Here is a 23,648-nt window from a genome sequence, read left to right on the forward strand (position 1 = left end):
ATTCCACCACATCCCGAAGGTGATTTATTGGATTGATATCTGGTGACTGTGGAGGCCATTTGAGTACGGTGTTGAGTACAGTCTGAGATAATTCGCGCTTTATGACATGGTGCGTTATACTGCAGGAAGTAGCCATGATGGGTACACTGTGGTCATAAAGGGATGGACATGGTCAGCAACAATACTCAGGTAGGCTGTGTTGTTGACACGATGCTCAATTAGTACTAATGGGCCCAAAGTGTGCCAAGAAAATATGCCCCACACCATGGGCGTCGCTAGGCCTAACTTTTCCGATTAGCTTATAAACTGTAGACCAAATTATCGTTTCTGCCCGCTTTAAATTTGATAAAGACGGCGGCAGTATTCGGCTCCTCTCCGACTTTCGTTTTTCATTTGATCAGCAAACCACAGCTGTGCGAGAGAACAAGGGGTGTGTTTATCAATAAATTGTTATAAAATATGCTTCTTTGCTCTAAATACACTTGACTCACTTGTACCCCAATGTCAGATAGGAGCAATCGGGTTTCTAATGCAATCTACGGTTTCCTCAGTGCTCCCCTCGTAATCACAGCTGTTTCCTCCAGCGAAAATGTAACTCTTAACAAACATTTTACTATTTTTATTTTAAAATGAACTATCATTTAAAACATATTACAGTACATGTGGCATTATCTAAACCACAGTCATGCACAGAAAGTATTAAACACAGTGACAGAACCACTGAATTCAGTGAATGTACTCATTTTAACAGTCAGTCACTGACAGAGATAGAAACATCATGTGTTGTCTTGTATTAAAAATATTTCCTATATTAATATTATGATTCAGTTTGTGAAATATGTGAAGTAGCCTGTAGGTTAAAATATATATTTTATATGTATGCTGTTTAATTAGAAAAGTGGCAGTTTTATTTATTAAATACATGGAAACCAAAATTGTACTTTAACATATAGAGTGGCTTTTACTACAGTAAACAGGTTTGTTGAGCCTATTTGGCTCATTCAGAACTCAAATGACTTTGCACGTCTATACAATACAGTGGAATACTGCCAGTTTAGCATACAACCCTACCATATTAGTCAAACATTTATAAGTGTATTACTATTAAATTATTACTTATAAATACATTAGGGTTATATACACTTGATGTCAGAATTATTAGCCCCCCTGTTTATTTTTCCCCCAATTTCTGTTTAACGGAGAGAAGATTTTTTTTAACACATTTCTAAACATAATAGTTTTAATAACTCATTTCTATTAACTGATTTATTTTATCTTTGCCATGATGGCAGTATACAATATATTTGACTAGATATTTTTCAAGACACTTCTATACAGCTCAAAGTGATATTTAAAGGCTTAACTAAGTTAATTAGGTTAACTAGTCAGGTTATGGTAATTAGGCAAGTTACTGTATAATGATAAAAAATTTTGCTTAAAGGGGCTAATAATTTTGACCTTAAAACGGCTTAAAAAAAATTAAAAACTGCTTTTATTCTAGCTGAAATAAAACAAATAAGACTTTCTCCAGAAGAAAAAATATTATCAGACATACTGTGAAAAATGTCCTTGCTCAGTTAAACATAATTTGGGAAATATACATATAAAAAATAAAAAACTTCAAAGGGGGGCTAATAATTCTGGCTTCAACTAATATATATATATATATATATATATATAATTATTTTGTTTCTCATGTGGAACTGAGCTCCCCTAAAATTAAAATCCTAAAATCACCCCTGCCCCACACCATTACACCACCACCAGCCTGATCCATTAATACAAGGCAGGATGGATTCCTGCTTTCATGTTGTTGACTCCAAATTCTGACCCCATCATCCAAATGTCACAGCAGAAATCGAGACTCATCAGACCAGGAAACGTTGTTCTATTCTTCTATTGTCCAATTTTGGTGAGCCTGTGCGAATTGTAGCCTCAATTTTCTGTATAGCTGACAGGAGTGGCACCTGGTGTGGTCTTCTGCTGCTGTAGCCCATCCGCCTCAAGGTTTAAAGTGTAGTGCATTCAGAAATGTTCTTCAGGAGACCTCAGTTGTAACGAGTGGGTATTTGAGTTACTGTTGCCTTTCTATCAGCTCCAATCTGGCCATTCTCCTCTGACTTCTGGCATCAACAAGGCATTTGTGCCCACAGAACTGTTGCCCCCTGGATATTTTCTCTTTTTCAGACCATTATCTGTAAACCCAAGAGATGGTTGTGCATGAAAATCCCAGTAGATCAGCAGTTTCTGAACTACTCAGACCAGCTCATCTGGCATCAATGTCACATTCAAAGTCACTATTAGAATGAAGTAGCCTATTTTGAAGGATGCACTGATAGATCATGGCCTAGACCATGATCCTTTGTGCAGGAAAGTTGTTTGTTTAAGGCTAGAAGGGATACAGTTGCGGATACTTGTCATTCATTAATTTTCTTTTCTGCTTAGTCCCTATATTAACACCCATACACTCTCATTCACACACACACACTACGGCCAATTTATCTTCCTCAATTCACCTGTACCGCATGTCTTTGGACTTAAGGGGGAAAACGGAGCCCCCCGAGGAAATCCACACCAACACGGGGAGAACATGCAAACTCAACTCACGTCAATATAATATAATTTTGTGACGTTGTACAACAATAGTTAATATTTTACATAACTGTTGGAGTTTGGGGTAGGAGCAGACGCTCATAAAATACAATTAATGGGTAATTTTAATGGGTAAATTTTATAAACAATTATCGTTAACTTCCGGCCGCAGCTTGTTTGGTGTCCCACACTGCCTTCAATTTTTGAGGTTACCCTCAAAAGGGTTTCGGCTGTATATCACATACCCTAACTAAACTGCTTAGCACGAGGACTCGCGAGACGGAGCAGCAGAAGCGGAAGGTCAAAGTGCGTCTTCCTCCAGAACAGCTTCTCATTCGGGCGGAAGATGGCGAACGTGCTGCTGGAGTTCAAGGCTTCAGCCGGGGACTCGGAGCCGCAGAACCGGCCGGTCCTGATCGTCGGTCAGCTCGCTAATCTGCAGCAGGTCAACTGGACCCAGGTGAAGGGAAAACTGCAGCCAGTCGTCACCAAAGAGGTACGCAGTGTTAAACATTAAGCATTTCCACTGGTAAACACAGATTGTCGTTAGCTTACCTGCTAAAGTTACAGCGAAACCTGCCTGCACTGACTAGTGTTGTGTAACGTTAACAGACCACTGACGTTAATCTGCTTTTACTAATAGAAACTTTAATCGGTTAAATTATAATTATTCGACACCCTTTTAAGCTTTTTAATGACATTTGTTACATTATGTTTTCAAAACCGAACTCTAAAATTAACAGCAAAAAGTAAATAATCATAGATTTGCTAACGGTACAGTACACATAGTGTAAACATGAGTAAAGCAGTGGTAATTTTGCTATGAAGAACTGCTTCTTTGGTTTTCACACGTTTAGTATATTAAAACCATGGCTAATTTTCATAGGGACTGTATCACGTTAAGAGTCAGAAGGCAGCACAGGAATGATTCTGAGGTGGCGTTTAGGTATCATTAATACATTTACACAAAAATTAATACAAACTACTTGGGCAGCTCAAAGGTGGCATGAATGCGTTTACACAGCATACATCAATGGTGAAATACTCTACCTTTTATGAGGCTTTTTCAACTTTACATTTGAATTCTAAGTAGGCACAAAACAACATAATGCTCAATGTTTTCTAGAAATGCTCAATGTTTCAGAAATGCTCAACATAATGCTCAATGTTTACCATGCTAAAACCTTTGTTTTCTTCAAGATACTATGATGTACCATAACAATATGGTAATTAGGATTTGTACTCGTTCGGTCATTCATTCATTTTCTTTTTGGCTTAGTCCCTTTTTTAATCAGGGGTCGCCACAGAGGAATGAACCGCCAACTAATGGGTGATATTCATTGTAGCTATATATATATATATATATATATATATATATATATATATATATATATATATATATATATATATATATATATATATTATGATCAATGTTTATAAATATATCACTCTAACTCAAAGAAATCACAAACATTACTTTCTCATGATTGAGGTAAAGTTGGGTTTATATTCACACATTCGTTTATTTACCAGTCCCTCTGTTGTATAATATGCTAATTTGAATATTGCATCTCAAATTGCATTTAAGTATGACTTCAAAACAACATTAGCACTGTTTATAGGGTGTCCGTGGGGTCTAGAGAAATTTAGGACCATTAAAAAGTATTAAAGTCTTAAATGCTATTTTGCAAGGTATTAAATTCTATATCATTTTTGATTATACAATGTATGGTTGTATGCTAAAGTTAGCCTGAATTCAATCTGTGCAAATCAGGATGCTGTGTAGTTTATGAAATCAATGAAATCCTACTAGATATGACATGCGGCTTTGCTTACTGCAGTAACCATCATTATTTCTGCAGTTCTATAGACACCAACCTGCTGAATTAGCTAGATTTAATAGATTTTTATTCAGTATATGAATAATGTTTTAGTTTTGGATTAGTTTCTTACATTAATTACAATAAGTGAGATGAGAGACGTAACTCGCCACAGATAATCTGTTACGGGGGGGGGGGTTAAAGTCACTGCCGTCTGGCTGAGATCAATATCTTTTGTTACGATTGGCTAGCTAAAACAATCTATTCCTGGGAGGGGGTAGAAATCAGGGGCGTGAGATTTACTTCCAGAAGGAAATTGAAATTGGAGGGTACATAATTGGAGCTGTAAAGCTTAACTTTTTGATTGTAGATGAAAAATTTAATCTCTTGGAGACATCCACCAGAATTGGGGGTGATCACCAGAATTGGAAAGTCCCAGAGTAAAATGAGAAAATATGATACACCAGTGTTTTGGAAATGTTTTCATCTGTTTTTATATTATTTGTTTTTATTTTATTTATACTTGTCTCTTATATTCCTGTTTATGTAAAGCCTGTTGAATTGCAATTGTGTATGAAATGTGCTATATAAATAAACTTGCCTTGTCTTTTCTTAATATTTAATATATAAACTGCAAGTTAAAGTCTTGCCAGTGTTTCCAGTTGAAAAGTGGTTATTAGGTCTTAAAATGTATAGAAAGAGTCTTAAAAAGATCTTAAAACGCAATGAATTTTACTCTCTGATTTCTGAAATGATATTATTATGGAGAAATTCCGAATGTGCGAATATAAAATCAACTTTACCTCAAATTTCCCATGGATTCTAGTTGTGAGGAAGTGCTAGAAAAAAATCTGTGTTTATCGTAACCTTCAGGTTTCCTGACAGACCTGTTAGCCTGGACTGTTTAAAGTTTCTCTAGTAGTTGTATGTTTTCATTTTTGTAGTTTTTTTTTATATTCTAGATGTCAGGTAATATAGCATAGTGCCACTGTTTTAATGAATGTCTGCTGTGTTTGTTTTCAGCTCTGGCAAGCTGCTCTGTCTTCCCTGAACCCCAACCCTACTGACAGTTGCCCGCTGTATTTGAGTCATGCAGCAGTGGCAGCTCTTCCTTCACGGGTCAGTCGCCACAACAGCCCATCCTCTGCCCACTTCCTCACCCGCCTGATCCGAACCTGCCTGCCCGCCGGCAACAACCGCTGCATTATGGTCAGTTTACACCATTATTGATTACATTTTCTGTAAAAATCTCCTTAAAGATCCCATGAAATAAAGTTTTTTAGATGTTAGTATCAGTATTGTTCGTTTTTAGGATATCTATTAGCTAGTGTGCTCCAAAACAGCGACAAAATTCACATTTAGAAGATATAAAACTGATATAACCATGTAAAGCTTGTAGTTTGTCACTTCTGCCCAAATAGATCAACGGTTTTAGTCATGTCACCTCATACTACAGTTTCTCATCACATCATAACCAATCAAATGTTCTCTAGTATCTGACATACACCGCTCCCTTCAAGATGCTTCTCATTTGCTTTTTATTTGCTGCATTGAGCTCAACCACTCTCACTGACAGAGCTGTGATAGAACAAAACACTATTGGCTGTTTTTTTAAAAAAGAGGGTCAACCCTATGTCCCACCCTCTCTTTGTGTTTTGGTTGAGATTGCATAAAAATCGAATACAAATGCATATTTTAAAGCACATCACAGGATTTTTTTTAAGTATGTAAAGTCCTTTTGTTTAAGTAGACTGAACCACAAGCTGTCAAGAACTGAACCCACTGAAACTACTGCTATGTTTCAGCGGTTAATCTTCATTTCTCTTTTTTCCCCATGACCGTAATTTCCATTTGACACATGCAAGCCCTATTTCTGCTTCTCATATAATTTTTTTGAGATGTTAAAATGATTAGGTTCATATAATATTGTACAGAAATATTTAATATGAATCATAAACACACACATGCACATAAATGTGTTTATATAAAATATTAGTTCATGTATATTTCTGATTGCAGATGGATTAATGTGAAATACTTTTTTTATGTTTGGAATCCGATAATTTATCTGAAATTGTACATATTAAAAATGCATTTATTTATTTATTTATTTATTTATTTATTTATTTATTTATTTGTTAATAGTAATATTGTGAAATAATTACAAAAAAATCACATTTTAGTTATTTCAATTAATGCATGTACAGAAATTCTTATTTGCTGAGTTTGAAGTTTACTGATTATTATTATTATTATAATTATTATTATTAATACTATTATTCATTCATTCATTCATTCATTTTCCTTCAGCTTAGTCCTTTTATTCATCAGGGGTCACCACAGCGGAATGAACCGCCAACTTATCCAGTACATATTTTGCACAACGGATGCCCTTCCAGCTGCAACCCAGTACTGGGAAACATCGATACACACACATTCACACTCATATACTACGGCCAATTTAGTTTATTAGATTCACATATAACATGCAAACTCCAAAAAGAAATGCCAACCGACCCAGCTGGGACTCAAACCAGCTACCTTCTTGCTGTGAGGCGACAGTGCTAACCACTGAGCCACAGTGTCGCCCATTATTGTTATTATTAGTTTTTAACCCTTTGACTGCCATGTTTTTACTGTTTTAAATAAAGTCAATTAAAGAATGACCGTTTTAAATAATGGTTTACACACACACAGCATTGTTGGTTTACAAAAAAAAATCAGACATCCTCTTGCACTACTACACTTATTTTCTTGTTTTGTTTTTTTTTTTTTACAATAAAACCAAAATCATGTTAAATGACAATCTGAAATATTTTATGGCTTAAAAAAACTTTAAAACTTAAAAAAAAAACATGTAATTTAGTATTCAAAAATGTTTGATTTAGATTTTTTTTTATTTTTTTTATAAAATCTCTTACACTTCATATTTTCAGGTTTTTCATAGTTTATGTATTAAGTCCGGTACTTTACCGTAACATTAGGAGTTAAGAAATGCAATCTAAACTTTTTTTTTGGTGAGGTAGTTAAAGGGTTTATGTACAATTAATTGCTACTTCACACATATACAATTTCATAAGTTACAAACGAAGCACTATATACTTTTAACACACATTTATAATAATTTAATATATTTAGAACTTTATTGTAAGAAAATTGTTTTATATATATATATATATATAATTTTTTTTATTTATGTATTTATATATATATATATATATATATATATATATATATATATATATATATATATATATATATATATATATATATATATATATATATATATATATATATATATATATATATATATATATATATATTTTTTTTTTTTTTTTTTTTTTTATTTATTTATATATATATATATACATATACATATACATATACATACACATATATATATATATATATATATGTATATATATATATATATATATATATATATATATATATATAATTTATTATTTTTTTTTTTATTATTGTTTGTAGCATTAGAAAATAAATAATAACCTTAACTAGAGCAGAAAGAGTACAAAGGCCATTTCACAATACACAGAACGTTGGACACAACTTAATACAATATCATCAAGACAGCATAAGAAAAAAAAATTAATATAATAAATTAATTTACAGAGAAGTGTGTAGGCTCCATAAATTGATGCAAGCCAAACCAGTCCAGCTCATGAAGAGTCACAAGTAAGCATCACTGATGTAAAGCCTAATTGGATTCCAGATTTTGAAAAATATGTTTTGTTTGTTTGCCGCCCCATATCAATTCTTCCATGGGCAACACAACTTAAACTCCTAATCCGGGTTTCAAAAACAGGCGTAATCTGACTTCCAGTTTTGTAGAATTATTTTCTTTACTAATGTCATGCACAAAGAAGTTGCCTGTTATATATATTTGTGAGGAGACTCCAAAGATGCCCAATTTTGGCTCAGGTGACAAGTTCAATCTTGTATGCTTCAGATATAAATAAAAAAATAGACTAATATATGGCATGTCCAGAATGAGTGAGTCAAAGTAAGACAGTTGTTTTGCAACTGAAGTAAATAGTAAACTCTCTCCACCTCATACATTAGATTCAGTACACAGTTTGCAGGTGTTTGGCCTTTCCGTCTGCATTATGGTACAAATGCTGTTAATCCAGCTGAACTTGAAATATTTCTTCATCTTTCACATTAGCTGAAAGTGTTTGTTCTTTTTTGTCTTTTCAGATGGTTTGCGAGCGCACTGAGGTGTTTGCATCAGCGTGTGCTATTGCTAGAGCTTTCCCGCTCTTCAGCCGTCGCTCGGCGTCTTCTCGCAGGACAGAGAAGAAACGCGTGACTCTGGAGTTCGTCACTGTGGGTCAGGACAACGGGCCTCTGGAGCTCACCACACTTGAGGTCAACACACACTTCATACACTTTCTCAATCCTGCTCATCATGCTGCTCATTTCGTGTGTTTCTCTTTTCACGTCAGATGTTTGTTCCACTTTAAAGAGCCCCTATTATACATGAAATAGGGTCATATTTAGGTTGTAAGGGTCTCCAACAACAGTCTAATATGCATGCAAGGTCAAAAAACACTTTCATGGTCTTATAATATGCTTTATTTTTACCTAATTATCCCAGCGACTCCCATATGAATCCTTCAGCGATTCATTTGTTCCCAAACCCCTCCTCAGCGCGAAGCTAATCTGCGCTGATTGGACCTATGACAGCCTGCTGCGATTGGTCGACACTGAAAGGCTTCAGCGCGAGACAGAGTGAAATGCCCAGCTGCTAATCAACAATATAAAAGTAGTCACAGTGCACACACGCTTCATAGTGGATTTTGGCTGCCAGTGGGTGAATGTAAATACAGACGATGGACTCGAAAATACCGACGACCAACTATTTTATTGAGCAAAAACTCCAAGAACTGGCCAGGAGATCTCCTAGCTTTTCACACTCTACGTGCTCTTTTCACACACACACACACACACACACACACAAAGGGCCGGCGCGTCTATAGAGGCGACCTAAGAATAGAGAGGGTGGCGTCCGCGACACCTCCCTCACCACCCGCGTCCTTAACAGTTATATCCTTGGCAGAATAGAGAGGCAACAATTTTAATCGCACATACTTACACTTGTGAAATGGAGGGAAAAAAACGATCCATGATGCACTGATCCATGTTCTGACAGTCTTTACTGATTCTTCCTTTAATATCCATCTGCACAGCGTGACTTCATTCGACTGGTGTCTCTGTGTGTGTGTGTGTGGGGGGCTTTTTTTCTGTTAGTGGGCGGGGCCGCAGGTTTCAAATCTACTGGGTTTGCGCGCGCAACTACTTGCGTTTCGTAGCCGCGTCATCACAAAACACCTAATGACTTATCAAGACGACTCATTTTAAGCACTATGAGTCGACTCTTTTATAGATGAATCAATAGTTTTAAACACTGTACACTTACAGATTTAAGCCTTAGCTGGATATTTCACTTCACTTAGAGCTGTGTTACACACTACATTTTCAAAAACCCATAATATGGGCCCTTTAACTATATATTCTTGAAAATGGAATAATGCACAAGTATATGAATGAATTAGAATGGACCACAACGTTCTTCTTGATTGCATAACTCAAATTCAGTTATGCAATACGATACACAATACGATATGTAGTAAAACTTATTACAACAACCCATAACCATAAAAAAAACAAAGAATGTATGTGTAAAGAATCTAAGCTATAGAATATAAGTAGTAAAAAACTAACCGTTTTAGAATTAGAAGTTCTAGCTTTAGGAAATAAGATTATATAGATCTGGACGATATAGCTATAGAAAACATAAAGCTATAAAAAAGCTTAGCTATACTAACATGCATAGTAGTATTTCTAACAAATTGCCAATGAGAGAACAGTGTACATGAACTTTGTGAAGTGCCTGGTGCATAAGAGTGGAAAGCGTGTATCCCACAGGTGGTTCGTCAAACCCACTCACCTGAAAAGAGCACACTCCATATGACCAGGATTAAGCTGGTTCAAACTTTTGTTACTTGTTCATTAATGTTTGTGTGTCTCTTGTTGTTTCCAGTGTCTTGCTAATGCAGCGGATGGAGTTCGTCTGGCTGCTCGAATCGTGGACACTCCATGCAGCGAGATGAACACTGATGACTTCCTGGAGGTACTTTTTTTTTTTTTTTTTTTTTTTCCTAATGTCTCTGTTAAAGAGTTTTTTTTGTTCTTCCATGCACAATAGCTACATTTTATAACGAAGTATAAAATAATTGGGAAGTTACGGCGCAGTAACATTTCCTATATAATTTGTTATTTATAAATTGTGTGAGCATTTTTTGTGTTCTTTTTGTTATACCTCGGTAAATAGGCCATGCATCTCAAGCCAGCAGCACTAAAAATGAGTACAAGTGGACATTTGCTGTTTATTGTTTGCATAAGCATTATATTGAGTTTTTTGTAAAGTCTGTTATCATTTTATTAAGAAATTTAAATAAGAGGTTAAATACATCACTCCAATCAGGGCTAAAATTGATAAATCAGTGTGAACTTGGTATACTTTATGATTTTATTAATGTTAACAGAAAAGGTCACCTAAAAATAAAAATTACTTCACAATTTACTCCCCCTCAGGCTGTCATGTGTATATGACTTTCTTTTTAAATCATTTAAGAGGTTATTATTTAGCATTTAAAATTCTTTTAGGTAGTTGACCTGTTTATTTTTTGTTCGTTTTAAGATATATGGCTCGTTTCCACTGACTGGTACGGTTCGGTTTGGTACGGGTCATCTTTATCAGGCTTGCGTTTCCACTAACAAGGGTACCCTTTTGGTGGGCGTGGTGTATGACAGAAAGTTTCAGTCAACGTCATTCTCGCTCGAGGAAATGTCTACAATAAAGCTGTACAGGTCATTTACATATCATATGAGAAGCACTTCTCATAAAACAGATGCTTCATACACATAAATACTTGTGTAGAAATGTTTATTACTAACCTTTCTATGAACATGAGTTGATTATAACTGCAGATCAATGACAGTGCGAAACAGCCTACTGTAACATCTGTAATTATATTAAATAACTAAATAAATGAACATATATAAACACATACAGCCCCTTACAGTCTCCGATATGTGACCAACTACAGAAGAACTACATATAGCAGACATTTCGTCAATATTTAGGTTCAAAACAACACAAAATATAGCCTACAGTCAGTGAAAACCTCTCATCTGTGTCTGTAATCTTCAGCAGCACATGCAGCCTCTGTTCGACAGTAATTCCATCATTCTGAGTTCATAATAGTCCAAAAGGTGAAGATAATAAGTTAGTTATACATGGCATTTTGTTCATGTTTGCTGAAAAATAATGTGCTCCTTTTTTTTCCGCTTCTCCTTTGTTTCTTCGCTTCACTCTCGTGTTTGTCAGTGTCTGACAGGATCGGGTTTCAAAAGCACGTCAATAATCAAGCGCAGGTTATTATCATCAGCTCAAGAAGTTTGTTATTTCAGATATAATGTTAGCGCTAGCAAGAAAGCGAAACCACTCGCACCTCAGACTGGCTCGTAAAAAACTACGGGGCACAGGGTAAATCTGCTCTTCTTGGATTTGTGGCTGTTCATCCAGACGACGACAAGGTTTGTTTGAGCCTAGATTGACCATGGCTCATTATTATTATATGTATTTGTAATTCCGCTTTAATCTCTCGCTGTGTTTTTCAAACATGGCGTTTTTTTTGTTTTCAATGACTTGTTGCGTAAGCGAATGACGTATCTCTGTAAACCAATAGCGTTCAGCTGTGCGTGTGGCTCCGCCTTTTGGTACCCTTTCTCGTGTTTGGTACCCTTTCGAAAGGGTGCCGAAAAAGTGGTACGGTTCGGTTCAGTACGCTTTTTGACAGTGGAAACGGCCATAAAAGCGTACCAAACCGAACCGTACTGTACCACTCAGTGGAAACGGGCCAAAAATTACCTTTTTTCTTTAACAGATACAATGCTATGTATGCATGTATGTCTTTGTGTATTTAAATAATGCAATATTTTGCAGGAAATCAAGATCGTGGGAAATGACTTGGGGATCACTCCAACTGTAATTCGAGGAGAAGAACTGAAACAAAAAGGCTTTGGAGGTAATCTTGAGCTTGTGCTTTAAAAAGCCAGCAGATTGCAACATTTTCTGACGTGTGATGAAAGAGATGAGCTTGCAGTCTCATCACGAGATTAGTGATGCTCATTTAGAAGTGCTGATTTTGCGCTTGTACATCTAGATGACTTCTAGCACTTAAAGAGACAGTGCATGTTCTTTTACCCTGAAAATGCATAGATGCAGAATATAAGGTCAACTGTGATTCCTGTGCACGTTTTTAAATGTGTGTGTGAAATGGCTCTGTCTTCAGGCATCTATGGAGTTGGTAAAGCGGCCCAGAATCCTCCTGCTTTGGCTGTGCTCAGCCACACTCCTTCAGGTGCCACACAGACCATTGCCTGGGTGGGCAAAGGCATTGTCTATGACACCGGAGGACTCAGCATCAAGGGCAAAGTAAATATCACACTTCAATGACAGTCTAGTGCGCTGAAATATATTTAGAGCGCAGCTAGAGCTGTAAAATCTGGCATTGCAATATTTTGTTTTGCCGTGATAAGAATATAATTTCAGCAGATGATTTGCATAGCTCTATTTGGGTAGATCTCATTAATTTAGATTGGGGGTGGGATGATCAAGTCTTTTCAATGCATTGCATCTGCAAAAATATAAGAATATAAAGAAATATAATTTATAATATAAGCATTATAAATAAACAGTGCATTATGGATTTTAATAGGATTTTAACAGTATTCAAGTACAGAAATTGAACAATCAAATGTAAAATAACATGGTCATCATTGTAGAAATAGTTTAAATATACATATTTAATAATATCTTTATATTTTAACCTTTAATAAATAATCTAATCCAGCGATGTGACATACACATTGTGATATGGTTGCTCAAATTATATATGGTTCAGCCCTAGTCCGAGCACTCAATAATGCCAAGTTCACACTGCATGATTTTCATAATCATGGGATTGCCTGTTGTTTTCACACTGCATGACTATGTAGGGTAGCGTTCAGTTGCTGCTGTGTTCATACTGCATGATGGATCAGTCACAGGAGGATACACACTGCATAACTACAAAACAGTCACTGACAACTCTGGCTCACAAACCCATATGAGAAATGATAAGATTACTCAAGATCACGTGCAAGACTAGAAATGATACCCTGCAATAAATATTTGAAATGATTTGAACACTGATTTACAGCAAAAGGCCAAAAAGAACAAAAGAAAAGCTTAAAAAAAGAGCTTTTAAGGGAAAAAGGCTTGTGTGTTGTGCAGAGAGGAAAAAAAATAGTTGGAGGTTTATTTGTATAGCGCTTTTCACAATAATTATTGTTTCAAAGCATCTTAAGTTACGTTAAGGTTATTAGTTACCAATATTACAAGCTTTTAACAGTTAAACTTATTATGTGTAAATGTAGTTAACCTGCAATTATATAGTATTTATTGTAGGTGATGTCTAGGGGTTCATGTTCAATAAAGTGTAGAAATGGAAGCGTATTAAACTGGTCCGTAAATAATTTTGCGGTGTGCTGCGGCTGATCATGCAGATGTTTGTTTAATTTTAATGTAAAGCTGGTTTATTCTGATGATGTGGTTTATAACTCCTCCCTGAACTCTCTGCTGACCTCTATCCTGCTCTCTCATTGGCTAAGGCTCATCCCTGATGTGTTTTCCAGTCAGATCATTTTCACACAGCTTGATTGGTCCAGATATTTACAAATATTTTGCAGATTGTCTCTGATCGCATTTTTAGTCATTCACACGCATGAATATGTTTGAACGAGCACAGATTTGCCGCCGAGTGAAAATCAGGGCTGAAATTGATGAATCAGTGTGAACTTGGTATACTTTTTAATGATTTTATTAATGTTAACAGAAAAGGTCACCTAAAAATGAAAATTACTTCACAATTTACTGCCCCTCAAGCTGTCATGTGTATATGACTTTCTTTTTAAATCATTTAAAATTTGGCTCTGTCTCTTCCATGCTCATCATAAAGCACACCATAAGCCACCAGATGAATAATGCATGTCTAATAAAGCGGATCAATGTGTTTTTGTAACCAATAATGGTTCAAATTTTAAATTATAAGCTCATATCAATGACTACTTCTGCAACTAACATCTTGCGTCAAACATTGAATCAGAGGAGCATCTTATTTGCGTTCTTGCATGTCTACCATGTAAGACTATAGTTTGAATTCCTTTCAGATGACCCCATTATTATAGTTTGTATGTATAGTTTGAATAGTTTTCTTCTTCTCTCTCTGTCTTCTTAAAGACCACAATGCCGGGGATGAAGAGAGACTGTGGAGGAGCTGCTGCCATTTTAGGAGCATTTAAAGCTACTATTAAGCAGGTATTTTATCCTTCTGACCGTTTTGCTAGCCAAAGATCACTGGATTCTAAACTTATCTACGAGATAGATCCTAACCCTCATCTTGAAACCCTTTACACTGTATGTTAATATGTATCCACTGTGTCAATCTAATGTTGTGTTTATGGCAGGTGTCTTGTTTCATGACTGAACACATGTAAGTGTTTTTGGGACATCAGAATACCAAAGTTCTTTGTCTCTGCACACTACCATTCGGGCTCTGTTCTATGCTGTGTATTTTTATATTGAAGAATTTAGTACTTTTTATAATATATATATTTGTTTATTTTTACTGCAGTAGGATAAAATATTTATTATAATTATAACAATGTAATTATAACTGGATCTTTCCAGGTTTTTAGTGAGGCAGTCTTTAGTAATTGTTATAATGATTCATTTTTGCTCAAGAAGAAATTCTTATTAATATCAATGTTGGATACCATTGTACTGATTAATATTTCTGTGGAAACTTTTTTTTTCATTAATAGACAGTGAAATGGAAACCTTTTGTAACACTAATGAATCACAAATCTCACGGCTCGGATCACATTATGGGTTTTTTGTCACAGATCAGACCATTTTTCGGATTAGCCAAAAAGGGGGGAGACAAATGTCATTAATTTCCATTTATTACAGAAACGGTACTGCAAGAAACTTTTGGTTTTAACAAACAGAACTTGGAACCTGTGATTTTATTAAAAAATAAAATGAAGAAATAATCAACTGAATAAAAATAAACAAAAATATTCAGTACTGTGAGCAATTCACTGTTACTACTACTGTTGCTGATATCGCTAAATGTATAAAGCTAACATTATAATTTATACAACCCATATTTATTTTTAGGTCTCATTTTCAATACATGATTCAGTGATTCACTCATAAAATTTTTTCTGTCATTATATTTTACAGGAAAGCCTAAATGCTTTCATACATGTGATTTGAATGACACAAAGTCCGTCTCTCTGCAATCGTTACAAATGTAAGATTAATCCACCATTTAAAAAAAAAAAGTATTAATTCGCGAATCTCCTGTGTTCCGAACCTTTTCACTTACATTGTCACTTACAATTATCTACTGTCGTTTTTTGATCAATTTAATGTTTTGTTGCTGAATACATTTATATAAGAAATTAACTTACCCCAAACCTTTGAACCTTAATGTTTATGTGAGGGTTTCTTATATGATGTTTGATGGTTCCTCATGACATCTGTTTTTTTTCCTCCAATTTCTGTTTATTTTTATTTTATTTCTCCTTTTTTTCCGGTTTTGATATTGGAATCTGTTTGTTGGTCAAAACCTAAACCAGGACTCCGACTGTGAGTGAGTGTTAATTCCAGCTGTAAGCTTAGCTCTGGTATAAATCTCCGGTGATGTGTTTTGTCTCAGGGCTTTAAGGACAATCTTCATGCGGTTTTCTGCCTGGCTGAGAACTCCGTGGGACCTGCAGCCACTCGACCAGATGACATTCACACTCTCTACTCTGGAAAGTAAGTGTTGATTGGTTGACCTTCAATGTGTCTAGACCAGCAGTAACTGTGTGTGTGTTGGTCGTCGTTGTCTCTCAGGACAGTAGAGATCAACAACACTGATGCTGAAGGCAGGCTGGTGCTCTCTGATGGGGTGGTGTATGCAAGCAAAGACCTGTCAGCGGACATCATACTGGACATGGCAACACTGACCGGCGCTCAGGTGCGTTTCTGATCATCTTCTGAATGAGATTGATTGCTTTTCTTAAAATCTGCGTGAACTGGAACTTGCTTAGACTTTTATTTCAGTATGTTTATGCACCTCCAGCTGAAACTGAATATTGATTACGGGCGGGGCTTTCTTTTTGTGCCTTATTGTAGCAAACTAAAGGTAAAAAGGGGCATGGCTAAGAATATTGTGGCTGAATTCATCAATCTGACCAGCTATGTTTCCATCCAAAAATGCGAATTAACTTTATGCGCAAAACTGGATTATCACATAAAAGACGTGCGAATAAAGCAGCGTTTCCATCCAACAAGTCAATGTGAACAAAATCGTCACTTCCTGATTAACTGGCGCCAAATATCAACAGTAAAAACTGAATTTACTGCAGTAGGAGAAGCTGCGTCAATCTTTTCTTCATTTAATATATGACTTGCGCCTCAGAAGGAAATCCTGACACGCAATGAATGCGGAGCACTGACACTCTTGATTCTGGAGGTCATTATTAATATAATAACACTAATACTTAAACGCTAAGGCATTTTAGAATGACCAAAACAACATTCAGATGTTTTACAATGTGCTCAGCCTGCTGGTTTGTCCATTCACACACATTTTTATCATCACATGATCTCATAACAAAATCACATGACCTTTTTTTTAATGCGCATACTGGTTCAGTAAAATTGTTTCCATCGTAGTTTATGCGCATATTTTCTTGTCGAATAAAACGTTTATTCTACTCAGTTATGCTCATATATATTTTTTGTGCGCATTTTAAAAATTTATTCGCATATGGCGTTTCCTTCAATGGTTTATGCGCATATCCAAAATGTGCATAAAAATAGGTGAATGGAAACGTAGCTACTGACACCACTCCAAATGCAGAATTGGATTGGTCAGAGTCAGATTGGATTGAAGATCATCAAAACAAACCGTAAATTTTTGAGTTGATTAACTTGCATGGACTAAATGTTCAACTAAAGAATAATAATATGCGCTAGCAAAATTAACATTTGTAAATTTTGATTTCACAGACTTAAGCATTTACAGTAGGGGTCTGCAATATATGGTAACCAAAATTATTGCAATATAATTTTCCATTGATAAAATTATGAAGCTTTCAATGACAATGCTAATTATATAGCACAATTATTTACAACTTTCGATGACTGATGTACTTTTCAACAAATAATCAAAAAGAGAAAGGAGGAAAACAAAGAAGTTAAGAGGCTTCTAAATATTGACCGAAGATCAATTCAACTTTAATGCTCTGCTATGATGAAGATTTTTGACCTGAACTCAGTGAGAAGACATCTGATAACCAAGATGAACCAGTAACCGTGAACAAGGCCTGACTTGAGCAAGATTTTGAGCATCCTTTTGACCTGCACTGTCATAACGGTAAATTTGCGCCTGAGCAGGACATTACAGTCTTTTGCGCGTTACTTGCCATCATGCCATGAATCGGTGTTCTATGTGCTGACAAGGCATACATTACTTTTGCACTAAAATTCATACATTTATTCATTTTCCTTCGGATTAGTCCCTGAGTATCGGGGGTCGCCACTACGGAATGAACCGCCAACTATTTCGGCATATGTTTTACGCAGTGGATACCCTTCCAGCCGCAACCCAGTACTGTGAAACACCCATTTTCTCTTACACACACGCACACACACACACACACACACACACACACACACACACACACACACACACACACACACACACACACACTATGACCAATTTAGTTCATTCAATTCACCTATACCGCATGTCTTTGGACTGTGGGGGAAACCGAAGCACCTGGAGGAAACACAGGGAGAACATGCAGACTCCACACAGAAATGCCTACTGGCCCAGCCAGGACTCAAACCAGCAACCTTTTTGCTGTAAAGTGACAATGCTAACCACTGAGCTACCGTTGCAATAAAATGTTTGTTGTTATTACATTCTTAATAGAACGTGCAGTGATTAATGTGTTGACTGCATTTTTGGACTAAATTTAGCCTGTTCTAATCAAAATCAGAAGCATCTTTTGAAGCATCTAATGTTGCGTTGTTAACAAAATGAACTGTTGGCATTACCAATGACTAATTCTATTGCGAAACAAATGCACTGTCAATGTTGCATTGATTGTGCAGCATGTTATGAGTTGTCAAACAGCATATGAATATATTTCTTCTGCAGATAAATTACAAATTGTGCAAATCTTATGTTGATGACATCATTAGCCACTAGTTGACACCGACTCAACTTTAATAACCTAAAAGTCAACTTCCATAAATCTAAAGTCGTTCAGCCCCTACTTCATAGCGCAAAGGGTTTAGGTTTGCATACATGCAGACTGGTCCCAAATCAGGCACGTATCCACCTCCAAAGAGTAGGGCTAGAAAAGTTACTCCTAGATTTACTGCAGTAGTTGCTCTGTGGTATATTGTGAAAGGATTGGGAGATATGCATATGCCTTTTTAGTATATACATACATTTTATTTGTATACAGATATTATCGAAACATCAATTGTATTTTAACATGGTAATGAGTTTTTATGTGTGGTTTTTATCTATGATTATCTGAATGTATAATGTTATGGATAAAAGTAAATTTGATTCAAATTAAAGTCAGAATGATATTGTTTTACCTTTTGTCTTGACCTGATATAAATATCATCAGAAGTATAATTTATTTTGTATTAATCACTCAGCCCTACTTAAAAGCATAGTTCACCCAAAGTAGTAAATGTTAATTCTTGGGTGAGATATTCCTTTAAAAGACCATTTTAAAGTTCGATGTTAAATTTCACAGCAGTTGTTCAAAAAGCAAGTCTTGACATGTTTGAGTGAGAACAAGATCTGCTATATATTGATATCTGGTGGATGTGGGCCAGATTGTTTTTCCAGCCAAGTGTAAAAAGAGAAATAAAAGTGTCACATGACATCAGGAGCAACTGGAGGAAATCCAGAATGCAAAGCACTTCTCTCTTCAACAGAGAGACAGCGGTTTCTACTACTTTATAGCTGCTGCACTTTGGATCTTGGCAAAACCGTGACATTTTGAGTTAGTAGTCATGTGCTTATAATCATGTGATGCCTTCTTTCTTTTCTAAAAGAGTGAATCACTTTGTCATGTGTCTTAGTCACTGGAGAATATTGTGATGTATTGTATATAGTGTGATATACTCACTGGCCACTTTATTAGGTACACCTTACTAGTACCGTTTGCTGCCAGAACTGTCTTAATCCTTCGTGGCATATATTCAACATTGTACTAGAAATTTTCCTCAGATTTTGGTCCATATTGACATAAAAGCATCATGCAGTTGCTGCAGATTCGTCAGCTGCACATTAATGATGCGAAACGCCTGTTCCACCACATACCAAAGGTGCTCTATTGGATTGAGCTCTGGTGACTGTGGAGGCCATTTAAGTACAGTGAACTCATTGTCATGTTCAAGAAACAAGTCTGTGAGGATTCGCGCTTTGACATGGCGCCTTATCCTGCTGGAAGTAGCCATCAGAAGATGGGTACACTGTGGTCATAAAGGGATGGACATGGTCAGCAACAATACTCGGGTAGGCTGTGACATTGACACGATGCTCAATTGGTACTAATGGGCCCAAAGTGTGCCAAGAAAATATCCCCCACACCATTACACCATTACCAGCCTGAACCATTGATACAAGGCAAGATGGATCCATGCTTTCATGTTGTTGATGCCTAATTCTGACCCTACCAACCCGAATGAACAGAAATCGAGACTCATTAGAATGCATTAGCAATGTTTTTCCAATCTTCTATTGTCCAAGTTTGGTGAGCCTGTGTGAATTGTAGACTCAGTTTCCTGTTCTTAGCTGACAGGAGTGGCACCCGGTGTGGACTTCTGCTGCTGTAGCCCATCCACCTCAAGGTTCAAAGTGTTGTGCGTTTCGAGATGCTCTGCATGCTACGGTTGTAACGAGTGGTTATTTGAGTTACTGATGTCTATCAGCTTGAACCAGTCTGGCCATTCTCCTCTGACCTCTGACATCAAGGCATTTGCGCTCACAGAACTACCACTCAATGGATATTTTCTTTTTTTTTTTCAGATGATTCTCTGCAAACCCTAGAGATGGTTTTGCGTGAAAAGTTGACACACAATGTCTGAAAATATTGCAAATACTTATTATTATGATATAATAACCTCCTTCAGTAAAAATCTTAATACAGAAATGAATAAACCTGTGCACTTTGGTGTACATAAGTGATGCAGAAATTAAGATTTATGGAGGAAAAAAACATTCCATAAAAACAAACAAAGCTGCCTCAAATGTATTGTATTAATATGTATTGTAATTAAAATCTTTCAATACATTAGACTAAATAAACATCTTTATGAAAAGCCCAAATCTCCAAATTGTCAGGCGCATGAAAACATGTTTACTGTGTGTGTGTTATAGGGAATCTCCACAGGGAAGCATCATGCAGCAGTGATGACCAACAGTGAGCAGTGGGAATCAGCATGTGTGCGCGCCGGACGCAGCAGTGGAGATCTGGCTCATCCTCTGGTTTACTGCCCAGAGCTGCACTTCAGTGAATTCACCTCCGCTCTTGCAGACATGAAGAACTCTGTGGCGGTGAGACCTGATATCACAAACTGCTGAAAGGTTTAAAGAGAACAGGGATTTTTTTAAAACATTTTTTTTTGCATACACAAATGTTCACTACTCTGATGGGATGTAATTGTGCGTAGTCAGCAGTGCATATTAATAGTTTACTGTAAGAGACTATTTAATTTGACTTTTTTGCTTTTAGTTAGCTTTATTTTTTATTCGTTGTTGTTAATAATAATAATAGTAAAGAATTGTACTTTAATAACTGTTGAATATTTTTTTATTTTTAATTATTTTTTTTACTCCTTTTTTAGTTTAATTTTACTTTATTTTTTCCTATTTATTTTCCCTTTTTTATTTGCCTTTTTGTATGGGATGGATGGGTGGATGGATGGATTAGATTGGATGGGTGGATAAATTGGGTGGATGGATTAGAATGGTGGCATGCATGGATTGGATTGATTGGATGGATGGATAGATGCAATGATTGGACCGATGTATTAATTGATTGGATGGATAGTATTTTTTGGTTTGATTGGATTGATTTGATTGATTGACTGGATTTATGGATTGGGATCGATTTATTGGATAGGATTGATTTGATTGATTGTTTGAATGATTGATTGGATGGGTGGATGGATGGATGGGATGGATTGCATTGGATGAATTGTGTTGGATAGATGAATTGATTGGATGGATCAGTTGGATAGATTGATTGGATAGATGGATTAATTGGTATGGATTGATTGATTGATTGATTGGATAGATTGGGTTGGGTTGTGTGGATAGATTGGAAGGATATAATTGATGGATGGGTGGATGGAATGGATTGATTAGATAAATAGATGATGGATGGATGGATAGATAGATAATAATTTTAAAAATATATATTTTTGCATTTTAATTTCAGGTTTTCATTTAGTTCTTGAATTGAAAAAATCTTAGGTGTAAAAAAATAAATAATAATAATAATGATTATAATAGTCATGCATAACAAGCAAACATTGTCTGTGTCCACAGGACCGTGAGAATGCTCAGAGCTCCTGCGCTGGCCTCTTCATCGCCTCTCATCTGGGCTTTGATTGGCCGGGTGTTTGGGTGCATGTAGACATCGCTTCACCTGTCCACGCTGTAAGTAAACACTGATCATCAATCAAAATATTCCATGTTTCTCCAGGAATCCTTCATAACTTCTCACTGTGTATCATCAGGGCGAGCGAGCCACAGGTTTCGGTGTTGCTCTGCTCTTGTCTCTGTTCGGACAAGCGTCTGAAGACCCCCTGCTCAACTCTGTGTCTCCATTGGGTGTCGCAACTGTCAAAACTGCATCTGAAGATCAGATGGAGAGAGACTGCAAAAGGAGGAGACTGGTCTGAGATCAGTACAGGCTGTTCTTAACCACTAAAAAAAAAAAAAGTTTAATATTAATCACGCCTTGGGCAAACGTTGCATCCATTAGACTCAAACACTCCTTCCTCTTCTCCATCTGAAGTACAAAATAATAAAAAAGAGCCCTGTATGCACGGTTATGAATGAAATATGAAATAAAAGTACAAGATCGTCTCAATGTTTTGTAATGTACTCGTTCACAGTTTGTAGTTGCCATCAAGAAATGTTTCAGGAATGGGAGGAGGCACATGAAATATTTCTCTGCAAATGATGTTGCTTTTTTTCCCGATCATAAAATGTTTAACGCAATCATTTGATTTTCATTCCAGACATAAATTGATGACACAATCGTCTTCGTTAGGTGATGTTTTTTGGCACTAAATGAGTGCTGACAGCAAAATCCACTTTTGATGCCAATTTTGTTAGTGTGGCAGGTGAAGAATATGGATTGTGAATGATGAAATCTTTTCAGAGTAAATGTTTGAAAGAATGATGGTCCTTGTGTTGTTCTTAATGTTATTTGTGTTCAGAGATACCATAGAATCAACAGGATCTGAGATAATTTATAGGGTTTTATTTCAAGAAACGCATCACAAATGGTTATAAATAAAACACAACATAATGTAAAACCTTAAAATCCACAACACTGACAGGCACAATACTGACCAACAGCTACATCTTAAAGAATGGGTTTGTGTAAATTGTTTTGAACTTTGTAATTTGAAATTTATCATTTATTAGCAATGTAAAACTACAATGGTAAAACATTGGCACATATCAGAATATTTAACAACCAATCATTATGAATCATATCAACCCTGTTTTTTTTTACAAAGCAAAACCTGAAATCATGAGTTTGTGACATCAGATTAGTGACGGCGAGACGGTCTGTCACTTGTTAAAATGGCTAATTTCTCTGGATTTCAATATTCTTTGGACATTTGAGATGCGGTAAGTAGGTCTACTTACATTGGTCAGCAAATAACACTCTTAAAGTGGGGGTTTTGTGCTTATTTTAATGAAAAATCCTACACATTGCGCCTTTAAATTAATGGTTCCCCTCAGAGCAGTGAGAACCCTCGTAGTTTTTTGTCCA

General features: G+C 36.0%; 1 protein-coding gene across 1 annotated transcript; it reads left to right on the forward strand.

Annotated features, from left to right (window-relative positions):
* The first annotated feature begins 2,904 nt into the window (after positions 1-2,904).
* Positions 2,905-23,042, forward strand: npepl1 (aminopeptidase like 1). Its single transcript, XM_056460495.1, has 12 exons — positions 2,905-3,088; positions 5,436-5,621; positions 8,631-8,801; positions 10,477-10,566; positions 12,445-12,526; positions 12,794-12,936; positions 14,782-14,859; positions 16,268-16,368; positions 16,447-16,570; positions 21,011-21,187; positions 22,184-22,294; positions 22,375-23,042. The coding sequence occupies exons 1-12, from the start codon at positions 2,939-2,941 to the stop codon at positions 22,537-22,539; spliced, it is 1,578 nt and encodes a 525-aa protein (XP_056316470.1). The 5' UTR covers positions 2,905-2,938; the 3' UTR covers positions 22,540-23,042.
* The last annotated feature ends 606 nt before the right edge of the window (positions 23,043-23,648 follow it).

Source organism: Danio aesculapii, chromosome 6 (genome assembly GCF_903798145.1).
Source record: "Danio aesculapii chromosome 6, fDanAes4.1, whole genome shotgun sequence".
In the NCBI taxonomy this organism is placed as follows: domain Eukaryota; kingdom Metazoa; phylum Chordata; class Actinopteri; order Cypriniformes; family Danionidae; genus Danio; species Danio aesculapii.